Raw genomic sequence first — 21,544 nt, 5'->3', positions numbered from 1 at the left:
CCACTATAACAAATCTGTACTTTATATTCAACAGCCTCTTTTATCCTTTGTTTTTTCCATGCTTTGATCACTTCTGTCTGTAATTTTGAGAGGCCTGTGTACTTTACATTTCACCAAGCAGTTAACAACTGTTCCATTCATTCATTTCTCAGCTTAGCTTTATCCTGAAGATTATAGCTTTCTTATTGTTCTTCCACTCCTTATCTTGCTCATACCCAACACTACATTTGAAATCATTTTGCCTATTTGCAAAAAACAGGGGTAGTAACAAATGTATTTCAGCATTCCTTTTTTTTAATATATCTGCCTTTCTGATTAATAGCATACTGCACATTTCTCAATGTTTTAGTAGCTAAAAGACTTCCCCAAGTCTATCTTCATACATTTTCACTGGCACTTAAAAATCCAATTTTTATAACACATTCAATATATTAATAAATATCAGCAATTTATCCTCATAAATTTGCACTCCTGTTAAAAGCCCATCACCAGCCAAAATAAAAATGAGATTAGTATTCCTAGTTTGGCAATGTATGGGGGTGCTCCAAAAGCAATGCCTCCTGTTTTATTATGTTGGCCCACAATGCCAGAGGCCAGATGTCAGAGGTATGGCAGTAGAGGCTGAACCTTCCAGCCAATATTCAGTTACATTTTGTTGCTGCACAACAGACAGCAGCAGAGTGGCAGTCTGACAAAGCAAAGATGTGTCACTGAATTGCTTTGTGCAGAAAAAAAATGGCACCCTTTGACATGCATTGATGTTTGCTGAATGTTTATGGAGACCAAACAGTGAATGTGAGTGAGTGATGTGTTTCAGCAGTGGCAACAGCAATTCACATCCATTGGTGTAGATGCGTATGAGCACAGCATGCAGGTTGTTGCTCATCGCTATTAAAAATGTAGAGCTAACGGTGGTGACTGTTGAAAAATAGTTTTTGATAGCAGAGAATTTTCTCTATATATCTGTTGTAGTTTCCACAGAAATAAATTGGAGACATTACTTTCAACATGATCTATGTACCACTATCAATTACTTTATGCCATTGTCCATCACCAGGAACCTTTGATGTGGCCCACTGATTCATAGGAAAGCCCATTTAGTTCACTGCATACATTCATGTATAATTGGGCAATAAAATTTTTTAGTAGCCATTCCCTCTGACTTTTCTTTGAAATTCCACCAAAAATTCCCTCATTTCCTGAAATATGATGATTATTTTTCCATATATGTCTAAATCTAAGATATGTAAGAAGATAGCCTTTTAAAACACAGGCATGCATTCTAAAGCATGACTTGTGAAACTGAATTACCAACAAGTGCCAAAATAGAGTTTACTATGTGCAGTGAGTAACAAGGCTCAAGTTTTTGTTTTAGGATGCTTATGGCATTGACAAAATATGCTGTAAGGCCTGAAAAGGCTATCTGAAGTATGATAATGTGAGCTAAAATAATCATTACGTCACCTACACTGTTGTTCCAAGCCAAATGACAGGTTAAAGCACTTGAAAGAAGAGACAAAAGAAAATGAAAGCCATTGGAAACTTAAAAAAGAAAGAGTACCAGAGAAAATATTTTGATAAATTAGGATGAAAGCACTTGAAAGACACTAAGGATGTTTACATCAGAACTGAAACTAAGTGCCAAGACACTTGAAACATCTATTTGTGTAAGTGCAAAAAGCATTCATTAGAACAGGATAAATGTCAACATACTGGGCAGTACACTTCATCCAATCTTGAATATGACCTTAAGTCATAAGAAGGAAAAGAACAAAAGCAAAATGTTTGCACACTGTGAATTAAGGTAACAATACTCAAAACAGAGATACGTGAAGAATCTATTGAAATTCCACAAAGAGGGAGAAGCAGGCATTACATACTGATGAGAGGTATGATTGGTGCCTAACAAACACGCTGTTCTATGTCCGAGAGTTTGAAATATAATTACATTATTTTGTAGAAATGATGCACATACAGTACCATTCTGCAAGAGGAAGCCAAGAGCAGCCAATTCATCATTTTACCTCTTCTCCACTCCATTCTGATCTTAAACATCCACTCAGTACATATGCACACCCTAAGTTTTTCAAATCAAAACACCATTTTAGAACCAAAACAAATGTTGGTGCCTAACAGTTTACATCCACCACTGATCTACAGCTATATTAAATGGGAAACAAGGGACAACAGAAACTCTCTCCTTCCTTTTGAAATATTTCATAGTAGGAGACACTGCTGCGTTAGTCAGTCACAATACATACAAAACTTCATGGCTTTTAAACTAACAAGCACATCAGAAAAAGAGATCAACATCTGTTACAAGGCTAAACCCACTTTTTCCATTTTTAAGGTGATTAAACACTGTTTCTTTTCAAAATTAATACTCCTAATGTATTGCTTTATCTGATAGATTTCTGCCTGATAAAGTTATGCAAGAATACATTTGTTTCCTAATGAATAAAGCAGGTAACAACACCTAAAAATTCCCCAAGATCACCAGGAACAGAATGTGTTCAGAAGAAATGAGCTAGTAGGATTTTCTTGATTGTTTTTAATTTCACCAAGCTTAAAACTTTCTTATTTTACCTGGGGGAATAAACATTCATTCACTTGTTTGTTCTCTTGAAAAGTAAATTATTCCCTTGTAGAACAGTGGGATATTTCCCTTACCTCTTCATTAGCACCAGTTTACCGAAACAGTTACGCAAAATCTGAGCACTGCAGTGCCCTGCAGTTACAGAAATAAACAAGGTTTGCATTTCTCAACATTCAGCAGTTCTATACAGCAGGTCCTAAGGCTGGAGCTTCAGCATTATAAACACAAATACATGGTTAGTCATTGAGAAATAAAAAAATACATTATTCTGCTAGTCTATAGAAAAAAAATAACTTTTACAGTAACTGTTTGTCCTCTGGAAATGAATTATAGATGTCACCCAAAGCATTCATTACTGGCTCTGAATGCAGATATACATGCAGAAGCTACTCGAAGGTGATTCCACATCATCTCAAGTCAGGCAATTGGGAGTTTGATTTTCAGAATTACAGAAGATATAAATAGTACTGAAGTCTACAGTTTATCAGTGTAAGTTTGCTACTTTGTCTGCTTATTGTTTTCTATGAAAAGCATCATATCTCACAAACCACACATTGGCCCCATCTCTTATTCTCCTGTAACCTCCATCTCAACACATCTTCTTATTGCAATAATGCCTCCTGTAAACAACGTTCTACGCTTTCTCCGCTTTCCTACTCCCTGTTCCAGCAATGCTATTCATCAGCACCAAGAGAAAGTATTGAAACTGAAATTTCATCAAGTGGATTCAAGGTGCAAGAAGAACACCATTCTTCAAGCCAGCTGCCTTTGTGACACTTTTCAAACTCAAAACCAAAGCATAAGGGATTGGCAGAGATACTGACAATAGGAGGGCATCAAAATCCACAGATGACTTAGAACTTATTCAGCACAAGCATTAAAATGGTAGCTATCATTTTACTTCTACTTGAGTCAATACCAGTTTAACATAATCCTCTGGTCTTTACATTACAGACTCTGGTAGTAGAATTGCAGGAAAAAATCTTACTCAAGAGTAACGCTTTGAACTGTGAATATCCTTACTGAAAAAAAAATAAAATCTATTTATCTCACTGAAAGTGAAGTGCTTTCTCCACTTATCTGTATTTGAAATTGTCACCTACCTACTGTACATGAAAGATTTCTCACCACATCCCTCCATAGCTGCCCCCTTTCAGACAGGCACCTTTTTGCAGCATACCATATTGTGCATTTATTACTATGGAACACCATCAGTTATTATTTTCTTTCTGTAGAGACTGGGCACCTTAGACACATGCAAGCTGAAAGTATTGCAATTTTTGGCATGAACATGCTCATTAATCACAGTTGATTTCAAATCCGGAGTAAAATCATCATTGTGGCATTCTCAGACAGTCACAAAAGACAAAAAGATACAGATGTAAAATCCATCACTGAGAAACAGCAGAAAAGAAAGGAAGAACATCTCTGGCTTTGCACACAAGTATGCCATCATTTGATTTTGTGAATAACTATAACGTTATTTACAGGAAAATTTATTGCATCGTGATAGAAAATCTTTCTCTATGCATCATACAAGCATGATGCATGGGATAAATTCACACTTCTTATGAAGGTTTTCCTGCTGACACCGTAACTCTGTAACTCCCAGTAATTTAATTTGCAGCGTAGCCTCAGACTTGGCACTCTGGATATGTGTTTATTGATGTTCCTTTAAGAACTTATTCATATAACAAAAGCCTAATGTATAGAATCAACACAATTACTAATAAAAAAGTCTCATTACATTGAACAAATTGAATTTTTTCCTCAAAAATCAGTGAGAAATTCAAAGGAACAATTGCAGCTCAGGATCTAGATCGTGGATCACACAAGAATACTGTACTCCCTCGATACAGCGACACTCATATCAACTTCAGAACTCTCACATGGTGCCCTCCTTTCTGAAATATATCTTCTTACATGCCTCACCTACTATTCTGTTTAGAGAGACAGCGTTTGAATAAGTAATCCTTGTCTTCTTCAGATCCCTTCTGCCACCTTCAAGAGCAAACAGATGGCTAACACAAAAATTCAAAAGAAAACAAACAAGTATTCACTTTACAGTCACTTCCGCTCTTTGAGCTGTTCTGCCCATACAGCTTCCACTTGGTATCACAGTACAGCACTGGTCTTCCCTGAGCTCCAAATGGCACATGGGAGTGCAGTGTTCTGCATTCTTCAAGTTAAAGTAAAGGCAGTAGCTATTTGTGCCTCTGTGTAGCTTTTCGTGCATGTAAAGTTACCCCAAGCTACTGTGCAAGAGATACATTATCTTGAACCACGTTACAGATTAAAGAGCTTCCTAGTTGTTCAACTACCTTTTTTAAAAGAAAAAAAAAAAAAAATAGAAAATAAAGTTAACTTCACAGAATCATAGAAATATAGAATATCTTGGGTTAGAATTGTCTTGGATTGGAAGGGACCTCAAAGATCAGCAAGTTCCAACTCCACTGCCGCAGAGACTTGAAGTGAGCTATTAGATTAATTTAGTTCAACTGAACATTACCCATATTTATAGAAGGAAACAATAATTGTGTTCGTTTTGTGCCATGTTCATCTCTGTGCTTCAAAAACATTACAGAGGTTTATATAAACAAATAGCAACAAAATCAATGACAAATGCAAAATTCTTCAAAATAAGATTTCATCAAAAGACCAGGATATTGAGCAGCTTAGTAATAATTGCACATTCAACCCAGGAAACATCCACAATATGGTGGGGGGGAAAAAAAAAAAAAAAAAAAAAAAAAAAGCAAAGAAAAGAAAAGAAAGATTTCCATTACCTTACAAATCCTTATATCCCATGCTTTAACTTCTGGACTGAATCCTCCACAAATGAAAACATTCGAATCTGTAGGGTGGAACTTCAGTGTGCTGATTCTAAATTCATTTTTACTGCTGATGATTTGCCTCCCTAAAATAAAGTGAGAACTGAAAATTAGAATTTGATTGAAAAAAAAAAAAAAAAACTAATTTCAACCAAGTTTCAAAAATACCTAGGTTGTTAAAGGTGAATGTTTCTATTTGAACATTTCAAGTGTCTGGGACTCCTCTGGTTTTCTGAAAACATAAGATTGAAATCAGTAATTTCTTCCCACATTAAACAAATCCTGTACCACTGACTGCTTTTTACTGACAGAACTTTTTACTGAGAGGAGAGAATCAGAAGGTTGGCAAACGAAGGAGAGGAGCACCACCAAAGTCCCCATTCAGCTGATAAGGCTAAACCTCCTAAATCTAATAGAAGAATATTTCCCAAAAAGAAGTCACAGTCTTTCTTTTATCAGTGGGATGAAAATAATAACCATAAGAAAAGAGTACTGTCCATGCAATAAATCCCACATTCCAAAATGTACTACAGCTATGGAGTGGTTTATATTTCTGTGAAGGGAGGATTGAGCCTCCAACTTGAAAGAAGGCAATAATTTGCATATCTTATGAAGGCAATAGCTGTTCCCATGGATACACTGTTCCCAACGTTTAATTGTTCACGCTAATCTTCACAGGATCCTGTGGCTAATATCAATTGTATTGTACACTCTTTCAAAGACAACAGAATTTGTCAAGGTTAATTTATAGGACTTTTCCACAGTCCACTGCCTTTGTTCTAACAAATTCATGACATTAATGTACATTCACTGAACTATTATTTTTGGACTAGCAGCATAGATAAATACTTCATTTCACAATTTCAACTGTGTGTTATCTTCCATATATCAGATGGAGCAGCCCTTCAGTATCTAAAGGGAGGGCTATGAGAAAGAAAGGGGCAGACTCTTTAGCAGAGTCTATTGTGACAGGACAAGGAGAAATGGTTTCAGACTAAAACAGGAGAGATTTAGGTTGGATATAAGGGATATAAGGGATAAGTTCTTTACAATGGGGGGGAGGGGGCAGGGGGAGGCACTGCAACAGCTTGCCCAGAGAGGTGGTAGATGACCTGACCCCTGAGACATTTGCTGGACAGGGCTTTGAGCACCTGATCAGGTGTAGGTGTCCCTGTTCATGGCAGGGGAGTTGCACCACAAGAATCTCTTCCAACTCAAACAATTTTATAATTCTGTGATTATAAAGTTACAATGAAGAAGCCACTGGAGAAGGAAGTATTAGGAAGGAAAGCTTATACTATTACAAAGCTTCTCAAAATATTCATTAATCCAGATTTTCAGCAAGTGAGAGACGCCTTAAGAGTCTTAAACAACTGAAAGTACTTTGAGCTAAAAACATTAGCGATGAGTGTAAATATTTCCGGTTAGGCCAACAACACTGAAAATTTAGCTTTTTTCATGCTTACTTTATGGTTTAGAGCCAATTAATTTGATTTCATCATCAGTTCCACTTTCACCATCTGCTCAAATAAGCTTACACAGTCAAGAGAATAAGGCTTGTCAAATTATTTACTTATTCATTGTAAAGAAAAGAAGAGATAGATTGTACTTCATCACGTGCGTACTCTTCGAGCTGGCACTGGCAAGGAAAATAGACTGCAGGGATTTTAAGGAGAGGAGTTTGCTGCTCCTCTCATGTTGCACATGAACATCGTTTGCTTTTTTTCTTTCTCCTTTTTTAACGGTTCAATCTGTGTGATCTCTGATCATCCATGCAAGATCTAAAGATTCTCTCTATCACTACTGAGGGGAACACTTAACTCAATCCTCAATATTCCTTCCCCCAAAAGAAAAAGAAGGTCACAAAGACAGCAGAGGCCTTCTCTTCAAAACGTGTGCAACACTGATCATCTTTCTGGGAGCTTGTAGCATCCTAACAACGAGGTAAGAGAAAAAAGACTCCATGGAAAAGGAAGAACTTATTAAAATCATCTGTAATAGGAGCAACAAAACGTTACTCTAATCTGTGCCACTAACAGGCATCATTTGAAGGCTAGCAAAAAGCTGCGTAACTACGCATCTTACTCAGTCCTACAAATTACTTGAAAAAAATTACTGAATTTGCACACAGAGGCTCTCTAGTTGGTTTAAAAGCACTTTGCTTCCAAGGAATTATGTTTGTGTAAATTTAACAAAGGAGTTTAAACCATGTTTATATGGTACTGTAATCAGAAATTTGAAAAAGTACAGCCTACTTGTACTACCCTTTTCAAACAAGAATTACAACATGAGATCAAGCAGTCTGATCAAGCATACCATTCAAACAGTATTGCATATATATGCAAGTCGCTCTGAAAGTAGTGCCTCCTTTTTATTTCCGTGGAAACTACAACAGATACAAAGAGCACAAGAACACAATTTGATAGGGTAGTTCTCAGCTACAAAACACTATTTCTCAACATAGTCACCACCATTAGCTGTGCATTTTCACCAGCCATGAACAACAGCCTTCATGCTGCGCTCATAAAAATCTGCATCAGTGGAGGTCTGTCCCTGTCATTATGCTGAACAAACTCCCCACCACCACATTGTGCTCACATCCACTGCTTGGTCTCCACAAACATTCAGCAATGTCAATGGGTACAATTGTTTCCACATGGAGGAACTTAGTGACACATCTTTGTTTGCAACACAATGTTGCAATGTAACTGAATATTGGCAGGAAGGTTCAGCCTCTACTACCATACAGCCAACAACCATCTCTGATGTTGTGAGCCAACAGAATAAGCAATACTTTTGCAGCAGCCCTCATATTTAAAGACCCAGTGGAACTTGTCATCTTGAACCCTGAAGAACATTAACTGCTCAACTGAATTTACTGAGATCTAGTTTTACCTCCACAAGACTTCTGTCTGTTAAAATTAAACACACTCAACTTCCGGGGGCCTTATTTTATATACTGCAAAAGATGTTCTTTGAGCAGAAGACTCCCTTATCTGCAATAGAGTACAATGGTTGTAAATCAGCAAGCTTGTATATATCTTTATTGTGTATTTACTGCATGTTAGTTCCTACAGATAGTGTATCAAAGGCCCGACCAAAACTCATCAAGTACAGAAAATCCTATTTTCTGAAACTTGATTTGGCTAGGGAAGCCACATGATCATTTTCCTCAGTGAAGACTGTTATTCCAAAGCAAACAGTTCCCTCAATCTTTAATTTTCGCATTTTTAGTAACAATACCTACTACATCTTTGCATTGTGTTTTGTACAGTACTTTAATTCAATTCTTCATTCATTAAAGGCTCACCAGCAACATACACAGTGTGAAAATATCCTTAAAGAGATCCTGAACATATGTTTCTGCTCATTTTATGCTGCAACCTACTGTGAAACTGCTCAACTATGAAATCAGATATTTTAAAGGCTATTTAACATCGTGAATTTTTCACAGAACATCAGAACGGTTATTGAGCACAGGATGCTTCTGTAACTGTGTTGAGTGGTCCTAAGGTTCACACTCCTACCTGCATAATACAAAACATTCACTTCCATACACTAATCAGTAAAGAAAAGTGGCAAGGACATGAGAGTAATTTTGCAAAGTAGATTAGATTTCCCTACTGTGTTTACAAAAAGACATGAGACAATACTTTAAACAAAAAAACAAAAAAATCTCATTACAGTGACAACCTCTCTCTCATGTACAACATTGAGAAGAAAATTAGATTGATCAGACATGATTCGTTCTTAACAAATTGATGTTGACTGTTACTTGTCCCTCTTATCTTGCTGTGATTACAAATTGTTTAGTTATTTCTCCAAGGAGTAAAGTTACACCAATTACATGTATTTCCTATTTGTTTTTCCCTTACGTTGTCATAAATTTTTAGTACTTCAGCTATTAAATCTTTTACCTTTTGTCCTTGGGAACATTTCAAAAATAACCTCTCCCCCTTCTTAAAAGGAATTCACACTTCTGAATATAAAGACTAATGAAGTGCTACCTCCTCGCTGGAGGATGACCACTAAAGCATGTTCAACATATTATTCAAAACTGCTGGATTTTTGGGTGGACTGTTGTGACCTCTCAAACATGTCCGTGCACATTCAAAAGGCTAAAATAAAATAATCTATTAAATGTTATTTTTTGTGAGATGTCACATAAAATATTCATGCTAGTACTATCATGCTATTCATGCCTAGTACCATATACACAGTAGTAGAAAAAAAAAGGTAGGAACAGGAGGAGAAAGTCACAGCACTCCCAACTTGATGTTTATTTATGAACACTAAATTTTCTATCTGAGCAAACGGAATTACATTAGCAATAATCTTGTTATAACTATAGGGCTAACAAACTTGAATAGAAAAGAAAACAGAAAAGTACATGTGGACCATCCTCATGAAGGTACAAAATATCCCATTAACAAACTCTCAACATAATTTAAAATAAAATAAATTTAAAAACAGCAAAAAATAAAACAGATGCGAGTGACCCAACCATATCTCACCACATAAATAAAAAATTTCTTTCCAAACCAATGACTACATTTCAGTGCCCTGCCTATGGAAATGTGAAATATTTCAAAATAATTTAAATTCCCCCACTGGAACTCTGAGCATGTTACATTTGAAATCAAGCTCAGTACATGAAGAGAAATACAATTGTAGCTTTTGGCAACTTGGGAAAAGTGCCGAAGTTTCTTGGAACATTCCCTCTCTCATAATATTAAAGAATGAAAAGTATCTATAATACGCAGATAAAATTAATCCAGCCACTGTTCTGCCTATGCTATTAGTGTTTGCACTGTTTCATTTGTGACTAACGAAAAAAATCCACTTATGAATAAAATATTCCAAGAATAAAATAGATATAAATAACTTTTAAAAATATAACTCCCCTTCTAAAATGGGTAGAGAATTTGCACTTCATTTGGATGTAACAGAAGGTAAACGTCAAATGTGTCTGACCTTGAATTGTTTATAAAATAAATTTTGTTAGAATAAAATGTTCAGTGCTCTCTCAGAATATTGATTGCCATTCAGTGAAGAAACAAAGCACTATCAGAATTGTCACTAGTAGAACAGGAATATAAATGCACTGCAAAACGTACACAACCAAGGAGTCCTGTTGGTTCACATGCTGCAGTACCAATCTCACATTTCTGAAACCTTTCAGAAAGTTTATTTTTATAATGAAAAAACACAAGTGAAATAGAACAACTAAAAATATCAATCATTATTCTTCACAAGCAACTCATTTTTTGGATTTACTAATATTTATGAACATCCATACTGCAGCTCTGAACTTTCCCCATGCTAATTGTTGCCACAGAACTGCTTCCATGAATAACTGAATTCCTGAAATATTTTATGCATACTTCAGATCAGACCTATACTCTGCAGAATAGAAACTGTTTCCATGAAAACCAAAGGTGTAGAGAGTCATAACAGGTGTTAGAATAGTGAATGACCATTTATGATAATAAAAAATAATTACTTTTGATGAAAAAGTTGTAGCAGTTTTTACAACACGTATGTAATATTGGGAAAAAAAATGTACTGAAAACTAAAATAAGAAAGATTAAAATTCAAAGTTGACTAAAATGTTGAGACAGAACAATATGCACAAGAAATGAGCACAGAAACTTAAAGACAGCATTATTTATAAAATCCCATCAGTACGCATTTACTGCATTTAAGGCCATTGCTAGTTAGTTCAGTCTAGCTATGGAAAGTAATTAACAATGATGTCCAAAAAAGCATATAAAAGTCCTCTGTGAAGAAACAGTTCTACCATGTATCTGAAGTTAATGAAAGAAGAAATCATTTCAGTACAAATGAACAGCAAGGAGGAATGAATGATTCAGTGAATTAATGTAAATCAAAATCTTATAGGAGCCTTAGAGTTTTTCAAATGGAAATGAGTCTTTTTATATCAAATTGATTTGAATTCCAAAGGCAAACTGCTTGCCCGGTTTCTTTGGAAAGAATTAACTGAAATTATGAAAAAGAGTAACTTTACAACAGAGAAGGAAATGGCCTGGATGTGTATGAAATCTGAATAAAATTCCTACCCCTTACTCTCAGTTTCCAAGTCAGGTGAATATCAATGAAAGCCAGTTCGAAATATCAACAGTAGAAATGCAGTTGACAGAAGAAACCCTGTATTCATAAAATAAGGCAATAATGAACACTCTCTATTTTAAATGATTCTGAAAACTCGCTATGCCTTTGAACACAGAATTTACTCATGCAGCAAGGAATAGCTCAGAGGTCAGTAAGGAAAGAGCCAGCTATAAGCTCAGCTGTTTTGAAACTCATGCTAAAAATTATGCTAACTATTGCTATTGTTTCCATCGCCTAAAAACACTAGAAATACCTTCTTTCTAATAAAATAAACAACTACCATTCCATTCCTGGACAGTTACATGAGCAATTTTCAAAATTAAAATAGATCATTACACTTATGTACCTTTGGAATTTTTTCAATAACTTTAGAAAACAAGACTTTGCCCTGGCTGTCCTTTCAAATGGCTCAGGCACATAAAATGTGTTCTGTCACTATAAATCCCCTCAGTGACAGAAGCCATTCTGTTCTAGATTTATAAGCACCCCTGTCAAAAGTTAAATCCACATAAATTAGTAAATTACAGTTATATATGAGTCTGGAAACAAGAAGACTGCTACAATTAAGGCTGAAAATAAGATATAAAGTCTTGTAGTATAAATGGCTTGGTATATTACTTCATGTAACACTACTACATCAGATACATAACATTCTTCTTACTGTTAAAACCATGAATATTCTGAAAACACCAATATTGTATAACTGTGTCACATGTTTTACAGTATCTCCCTTCCAGCCATCACTGAGTTTAAAAACTTCTTTGGGTGAGAAATAGTGAAAAAAATAAATTCCTAGAGCATGGAAGAGAACCTTGCCTTGATGTGAACAATATTCACAAATTTCCTTAACCATTTTCTCAGTATTCCCAGTTTATTTAATTCTCTGGATACTTCCATACAAATTCCTTCTTAATTTTATATAAGATAAAACCCTCTTAAACAAAATCTTCTTGTCATTTTTGTCTGGATGTCTTTTGCAGTGTTATACAAAAAACATTGCATGTTTGCAGAGGTAAATATTTAAAAACAAATTAAGAAGGAAAAATAAAAAATTGCATCTCTTCAATAAACCATTTGAGGCCTAATCCCACATTTATACACACACAGACGTGCTGTTACGAATGGTCCCAAAGAACACCACTGTATGAATGCTGATAACATAGATAAAGAAGTAATGCTCACAGAATCCATTTGGCTTGTGAAGGAAATGCAAGGAGGCAGAGCATTAGTTGAATATTAATTGTTGAGTTCACAACGTTTAAATTCCCAATCAAATTCATAATGCAGATTCAATCTCAAATTTCACATTGGAATTTGTGCTTCTGTGCTCTCTAGTTACATACAGAAGTCAATGTTAAGGGGCTCTGCAAACTCTTTAATGAATAACTGCAACAGCATAAAAACTACTCAGGTGTCATTCTGCCTACTTGTGCAGTATCTGACAACAGAAATTGTGTGTGATCACGAGGTTAGAGACATTCTGGTCTTTTTAAGAATCTTAAACTACCCTTAATTGTGAGAAACTTTTTAATGAAGGACATCTCAAGAATTCTAACCGAGATCTATAGATTTTATGCATGTTTTCAAACAAAGCTCACAAGATCCAAATCTATCTGCACTCAAAGGTGACAAATACTGCTAAAATGTACCAGTATGCGGCCTTTACCTGTCTCCACATCTGTTAGGTGCAGCATGGAATCAAAGCCGCCACTGAGGATCCTTCTTCCACAAGATGACCACTGGGCAGCTCGGACAGCACAGGAATGACAGGAAAACGTCCTCAAACAACCACCTGTGTCCACAGCATCCCATACCTTAAAAAAAGATAAGGGCAACTTGGATAGTTAAAAAAAGAATAATTTAAGTGTACCGATAACTAGCTAGAGCAAATCACTTTCTGACTAAGAAAGCTTTGCATTCCAAATGCATATCTGTTAAGCTGTAAATATCTGTTTGAAATAATTGCATGGTTGATTAGAATTAAGGCATTTTATTAACAAGGCATGAATATGTAATGCATTTCCATGACTTACTTTATTTCTTGAAACATCTCTATTGCTCTCAGTGGCATTTTGTGTTATAATTTCCCATCTATATTTCTGCTCTTCTGTTCACAGATGCATCTAAATACAGTTTCTCATGTTTTCTTTGAAGTTTTTTGCTTTTATCAGACCTTCCTAGCAGATTGCAGCTTCCACATCTGCCTATAAATGAGCTATAATCATATTTCTCAGTATTGCAGTTTGGAGTTTTAAGTAGAATTTGTCCTTAACTTTGCTGAGGAGTCATATAAGAATATCATCTTAGAAATATAAAGAAAGGATTGGCCTAAGCCCTCATTTTTCAGTTTATTTTGGACCAAATTAAATCAATGCTCAGCACTTCTGAAAATCTCATTCTAGTAGTTATCTGCTTATTTTTATGTAACAACTAACATTTACAGAATACAAATAGCTCAATTCATACTTTAAGAAGCATTTTAAAACATAAATCGTTTCCAACTAAGACATTTTAGAATACAGAACTTCTAGATGTAATTATAACTTCAATTACAGCTGTTATTTGGATTGTCTAATGAAATATATACCAACTTCTATAACACTAGTAAATCTTCAATTTTATTTCTTCTAATATTAATAGTACAAATAAGTCAACGCTTTGGTAGTGCTTCAAGACAGGTTTATTACAGTATCAGTCAGAAAGTAAAACCCAAACCAATTTACTGCTTTGAAGTCTCCATTTTACTTCACTGTACTTCTCTTGGTAATTAGTCATTTCCACCCTTCAAAAACTAGCATATTTTAAATAACATTGCTTATGAGCTTGGAGGGTTACTCTGAATTTTGTCTAATCTAATTAACTAAATTTTAAGATTGCTTATACAATACTGGGCACACATTAGGCAATTTGCAGAATATAAAAAAATGACCTTTTTAATAAGTGAGACCAATTTCTACTTTTAGATATGTCTACATGAGTCAGTACTGAATTACAATTGACTTGTGATTTTGATTTAAATTGATTTAAAATTTTGCCTTTTAAAATACGTTAAAACAATAACAATCCAGTAAATGCAAGAAAAAATAGGTATGTATATTGTAGCATCAGCACAATTCACAGAAAAACATATGCAAGAAAGGAGAAATGAAAACTTCTGGTCATGCATTTCTATTTTGAATTCTATTTTTCCTCACACTGGACAGAAAGGACGCAATACCATTATTAGACAGCCTATACTCAGAAGGCAATATTACATTATACAGAATTTTTTCATCCAAGGATCTTCTAGCACAGACAATACTTCTGCAACACAAAGTAATCAATTACTATTAATTACTTGAATAGCCCGTTAAGGCTGTAACTGTGATGGCCATATCCAAAAAAAGAAAAGAAATCAGGAAAATGTAATATTAAGCTGCTTTTGAAAGCAAGTTTCTCTGCTTTAACGAGTTTTAATGATCATTTCAAGCTTCATAGTATTAGAAAGGGTTAATTGCGTCTTGGAGTGCTTTTAGTATGAAGAAGCTAATGAATGAATCCAGATGAAAGGAAAACAGGTGGCACGTGCCTCAGATATTTTTCTGTCATGTCTCCCTGATTAAGTATGAAAACTTAATTTTCACAAGAAGGATGAAGTTCTTAGCACTAGCCTGATTAGGGAAAAAAAACAACTGTATAAATGGGAAAAGTGCAGCCTTAAAACTACACATTTTTCTCCACTTTTTGATTGACTCATATGGATGAGACTACCAACCACATACCAGGGGAAAGTCACTCAATAGCATATTTCTCCCTGCAATTATATTCTTTATCAGGTCCTTTTGCTCAAGCAAGAGCGGTGTTGCAATGCCTTCTGGTATCACAGCAACATGGACAAGGCAGACTTGACTGAGGACATTCACTTAGTTTACCTACCAATTAACATAGAATTGTGGACTCATAGAATCACAAGGTTGGAAAGGACCTACAAGACCATCCAGTCCAACTGTCCTCCTGCCACCATTGCTACCACAAGCTACTAAATCATATCTTGTAGCACCTCATCCAGATGCCTCTTGAACAGTGCCAGGGACAGCAACTCCACCACCTCTCTGCAGGCCATTCCAGTGTCTGACCACTTTCTGAGAGAAAATGTATTTCCTTACATCTAATCTAAACCTCCTTTGGCACAACTTTCCATTGTGGCTATTTGTTGCCTGGGAAAAGAGGTCAAACCCCTCCTCATCACAACTTCCCTTCAGGAAATTCTTTACCAGGACCATACGCATTGCAGGGGGTTGGAGCTGGAGGGGCTTTCAGATGCCTTCCAATCCAAGCCGTCCTATGATGATTCTATGATTCCCTTTCACATGTCCTCCCACTTGTCCTCATGTTTCCTCAAGTGTGCCCTTGCATTTTCTGCACATAGTGGTTGCCCCCATCCCTAGCAACAGCAGATGGGGTCTTCCTGAAGGAATTTTTCAAATCTTTTGTCTGGTGGCTGTACTTCAGTCTAACATTAACAGATTAGTGTGTGTCCCATTTCATCCGCAGAATAATTTCAAGTTTTTAAGTTTCCACTTTCATTTTCCCAGGACAAGGGAAGCTCTACTTGCTATTTGCAAGACAGATATTTGATATTTACAGTTAGCTCCTCAGCAATCACTTAAGGGACACAGTCATGCCCACAAAATGTCACATAAAGGTGAGCCATTGAAAATCAAGATACAAAAGTGCGTGCAGCACTGAAAACAAGGCAATTAAAGAACAAGCTTTGCACATTCTATACACATAAGAAATTACCAAAAAGTGGGAACTATGAATGCTTAACTGTAATCGAATGTCTCTAACCCAAGTGATGAAAACTCTCTGCGCTTGAAAGCAATAGAGATGTTAACTGAGCTATGAGCACAAATGGAAAACCTACTGCATGTCATCACCAAATTCCATTAAAGGATCATCACAAAGACGACATCATATTTGCATTCTTAAGTAGTTCTTCATTTGTGTGGTATGGTTTTTCCACTGCTTTATCAAAAGAAATTTAAAAAAAGGGGGGGGGGAGGGTTTTACTAACAAGAGAATTCCATATACTCCATCAAATGCTTCAGATGATTGCCAGCTCCATAGCTGGTGCTTATTCTCTATGGGCATCCACACACATTAAAAAAGGAAGGAGACTGCTGCAAAGGGATGAATCTTGTTTATGCAAGATCACTTCTCTCTGACAAACATTCAAATGTCAGATTAACAGATTCTCCAGGATGAAAAGTATTTTAGGGCTTTTCTTTTCTTTCAACCGCCTAAGAGATTGTTAAGTAGTTGAGGAATAATTTATGTGTAAGTCTTTCTAGATTTGCTTTCTTTGCTTTATTTATATGCTGGCTCAAGCCAGTATAGAACAATAAGGCTAAAATGAAAGTCTAAAAGACTGCATTGACGTATCCTGCAGAGCTGCAAAACACTCAACATGATGCCTGAACATGGAATCACATTCTCTAAATTACCATGGTAAATAATAAACAAACATCATTTAACATTTAATATCAGTTAATCATTTAACATCATTATTTAAGTGTAGAGCAAAACAATTGTGCTGGTTACAATATACCCACCAGAATTCAGCAACAATTTTTTTTTCAAGTCTTGATAAAAGATACATGACAAGAATTCCCTAGAAATAAAGGACTATTAAAACTCAGCATCTAAGAACAGTGTATAAAAGTCACTACTGTTATAACTACAGCTTTAATCTCAAAGAAAATGGTTTTAAGAAATTAATCATCTTAAAATTACTTAGATTTATTTTATATACCAAATATTGCTGACCTCTAGGCATACTAGTAATATAAACCTCTAACATAAAGCTCTATAAAACAAACTTACAGATTTACGTGAAATAAAGGATTACATATTCAATACATAATAAAATACTTAGGCAGGGGGACAGTTCACTAAAAATAAATACAGGCTGAGATATACATATTTTTCCATAGCTGTTTAAACATGTATGCCAACTATTATAGGACTAAATGCCATCACATATCTGTGTGGAAGGACAAATCTATATTCAATTATCTTTACCGAGAGATCAATTGTTTTAAGTGTTGCCGCTTCCTTCCAAAACTCAGTTCTTATTGACACTCAGTACTATTTCTACCTGAAATAAATTCTCATTAAATCTGAAGTTGCTCTTTTATGTTGTGATGTTAGGTGTGATTTTAATTGCTGAAATAAAAAGTTGAAAGCACAAATTTCAGCCTGCTACTCTGAAAACTTTCCGTCACATTTTCAAGCAACATTTTACATCATAAACCAGTAACCATCCATCCTTTCCCTTCACAAAGAACCCCCAAAACATTAAAATATGTGATTGCCATGAGTAAAAAGCATACATCATTGTATTAACTTCTTTAAATCTACGATTACAAATGAACTCTCCAAAATTTGAAAGAGAAACAGCCAAGATACAAAGATTTGAAATTAGCTAATTATTTTCAAAGATTTTCTTCAGTACATTTCTGGAATTAATGTATCATGAACACCTCAAACGCATTTTTTCCAATTTTGTTAAAATTGGCTTTAATGTGTCAAGCTCATTCATTTTTCACTATTAGTTCTTGCTCTTTTGCGATTCACTATTTATAACATCGCCTTTCCATTTCTTTCTCCATTGACTGCTTTCATCCCATTTCCTCTTCTATTATAGAAAGTATGGTGATTATATGGTTATCTGATAGGATTAATATAGAATGCCAAAATGGCAGGTATGAACTGCCAAGGGACAAATTATACCAGTGATATCATTTGAAAAAAATGTATATCTGATGGATTTTCTAATTCAATTACTTTTTCACATTTCGCATCATATTTGGAAATAAAAGCATCAAAAGTTGCTTGCTTTCCTGCATCATTTGGAAACACTGCGAAAATTCTGCAACTATCCTTTTTGTCCTTCTCACCTTCAAAAGTCCATAAATTGTATAAACTAAACAATATAAGAGATTATGTTTCTGGGTTCTACTATTTCCTGTCTGAAAGCTTTCAGGAAAACAACCCCTGAAAATCAAGTACTTTGGGTTGAAGTTAAAAAAATTCTCGAGGCAAATCACAAAAGACAGGATGAGAGGGTAAACATTTGATACTCAACTAAATAGCAGGCACAGAAGAATGCTGAGGGGTGTGCTATGCTATCAGCTAGGACACAGAATAAAGGCTTTTGTCATTGACTGGACAAACTAGGCTTCAATTCCTAAGTCACAGCATCATAAGTAGAGTAACAAAAGTTGTGAGAACTAATCTAACACGTGACTGACAAATTAGGAATTGAATGTGTATCTTTCATTGGCGTTCTCTATTCAGTGCTGTCCTCCAAGCAAATTGGATTGCAGAAAGTAAAATATAGCCACCTTAATTTGAGAAAGAAAGAGATGCATCTACTCAGGCAGTCAACTGCACAATGAAATCAAGAACAATGATTTAACTGCGATAAACTAGAGGTTAGAAGTATCAGGCAGGAAGTTGTACACATTTAAAATTTGCATAAATAAAATAATTTCAGCAGAGACAAGAATAATAATAAATTAATTTCAGGACCATGCACAACAAAATTTTAAAAATTCTGAATGCATCAATTCAAGCTCATTTCAGCAAAACATCCATATTGAAATAATAGAACTTCTTTCCCCTTAACTTAAATATGCTATGTCATTCTATCTTAATTATGAACTTCCTCTATCAATGGCTTCTACCTCACGAATGATAAAAAAAATTCCAGATACATAACCAAAATGATACTGTTTAAGAAACAGTCCTGTGCAACTATGAACCAAGGGTCTGGAAAAATCAAGAGCCCATATCAGGCTTTATATGTATTAAGCGTTATTTGTTATTAAGTGTTATGTATTAATCAATTTTCAATTAAGTAGGATGCAAGTAGATGTTCAGATTGTTACACAGAATATGATTTAAGGGCATACCACCTTCATGTGAAAGGTAAATGTCCCTTAAAAGAGCTTTTCAGCAGAATCTGTAAAGCTAAAGAAAAGCTAGCACATTTTCAAATGTTATGAACACTTACTGTTAGAATGTTTAAAAGTGTGCCAGGGAACATATTTTAAATGACATCCATTTTCCTAATCTAGACATGGTGTAAAAGATACATATCAACGCTGTCACTTCAGCAAGCACTTAGTAAATTCCACTAGCTTCCTTTTTGGAGCTGATCTATTTCAAAACACTATTATTTTATCAATCCAAAGCAGTAGGACAAGCGACTCAAAGAAATGCCAACTTGATTATTTTTTTAATATCCGATTAAGAGTTTGTATTTGGAAGGTTTATTACTGAAATACTCTCACTATGGTAGAAAGAAGGAGAAAGGAAAGTAGCAAAAAATAACAAATTAAATTAGCCAAGACAACTAGCATAAGGTCTCACTTCATTTTTCAACAAAAAGATAACATTAAATTGTTTCAAGTACATTTGTTAAACCAATGAGGTGGAAAGTGTCTCCTTATAAGAGAACAGTATGTTAGATATTAATACAATAGGTATTTTTCTGTTGAGGATTTCATTCTGACAGAAGCATACAGCAATTACCATACCTCATACCAGTAGCATACTGCTAACTTGGTTAGCAGTACTAACAGAAACCAGACAGCAGCATGAAAACTGATTTTGCCAATCACATAAAGCCATTATTTATTGTTCAAAACAATTACCAGGAATTCAACAATAATTTCAACAGTGATACATTCAAAGAGTTACAGAAAGTACCCAGCCGGCCCACCAACTGACAGCATCTGGCCACCCTAACCTTCAAGGCACGATGGATGTGATTACAACTCCCAAGCAGCCCATCAAAGAGATAGGGAAAACACAAGTGCCATGAATATTGTGGTCTAGAAGCTTATTTCCTAACAGACCAGAAAGGCCACAGACCTCAAAGTAGAAGAAAGTGTCCAATACAAAGTTCAATTTTACTGGATTTGGCGTATGTGTTGCAACTGTCTTTCATTTGGGTAAAATTCAAGAAATCTGAGAAACTATCCAAAATTTACTAATCACTGACCAGACTTAGGGTATTCTTCACTTTTCCCACAGATCTCAATTACCTGGATGAACATTGTCACTGTTTATATAAGCATAAATATTGGTACTTGAAGAGAGAAGAAGGATCTGCTATGATAGGATGAAAGGCAATGGTTTCAAACTAAAAGAGGGGAGATTTAGGTTTTTGGGGGGTTTTGTTTGTTTTTTTGCTTGTTTTTGGGGTTTTTTTTTCCTGTTTTTACAGTAAGGGTAGTGAGTCACTGGCACAGGTTACCCAGACAGGTGGTGGACACCCTGTTCCTGGAGATGCACAAGGTCAAGCTGGATGGAACTTTGAGCAATCTAACCAGGCTGAGGTGTCCCTGTTAATTGCAGGGGAGTTAGATTAGATGACATTTAAAGGCCTCTTCAAACTTAAATGGTTCAATGATTCTATGACTCTAAGACCTAGAAACCTTTAAATGCCTATAGAAGCACTATACACACAAGGTCTTTTCCAACCTGAACAATTCTATGATTCTCTGAAGCTTTTGGGTCAAGGCATCGACGTTTTCAGTTGGCAAGGGAACAGATGAATTAAATAGAATTCTATAAAAAAATAAGTTAAAAAACCACAGCTAAAATCCAAAACTGCTATGAATCTCATCATATACATCATGGGAATGTCCTTGGCAAAGTCTTAATAACAGCTATTACGCTCAACCTGAGCTGAGAATATACTTAATGATTCTGTACTGCCACAAATAACCTTCAGCACAAGGAAAATCTGACCAACAAATCAAATTAAAATACATAAACTGGCTGAGATTTTGTCACTAGAAATAATTAATACAGCTTCCATGGGAGTCTTTGCAAGTCATAAGTGGCAAACGGAGCTCTTAAGAGAGATGTAAAGAGAGAGATGTAAAAGAAAAAAAAAAAAAAGAAAAAAAAAAAAAAAAAAAAAAAAAAA

The 21,544-nt window shown here is 35.2% G+C and overlaps 1 protein-coding gene across 5 annotated transcripts in view; it reads right to left on the bottom strand.

Moving 5' to 3' along the window:
- Positions 1 to 21,544, bottom strand: part of WDR25 (WD repeat domain 25) — a 58,525-nt gene that overhangs the window by 10,688 nt on the left and 26,293 nt on the right. For all 5 annotated transcript variants that reach the window (XM_042814275.1, XM_042814276.1, XM_042814277.1 and 2 more), the window contains exons 3-4: positions 13,226 to 13,373; positions 5,383 to 5,513 (exon numbers count right to left, since the gene is read on the bottom strand). In XM_042814275.1, the coding sequence (XP_042670209.1) occupies positions 5,383 to 5,513; positions 13,226 to 13,373 (279 nt within the window). The remainder of the gene's footprint in view (positions 1 to 5,382; positions 5,514 to 13,225; positions 13,374 to 21,544) is intronic.

Source organism: Centrocercus urophasianus, unplaced genomic scaffold (assembly GCF_019232065.1).
Source record: "Centrocercus urophasianus isolate 14NV4802_14NV808 unplaced genomic scaffold, USGS_Curo_1.0 seq_14, whole genome shotgun sequence".
NCBI lineage: Eukaryota > Metazoa > Chordata > Aves > Galliformes > Phasianidae > Centrocercus > Centrocercus urophasianus.
This window is presented reverse-complemented; position numbering and strand designations above follow the sequence as displayed.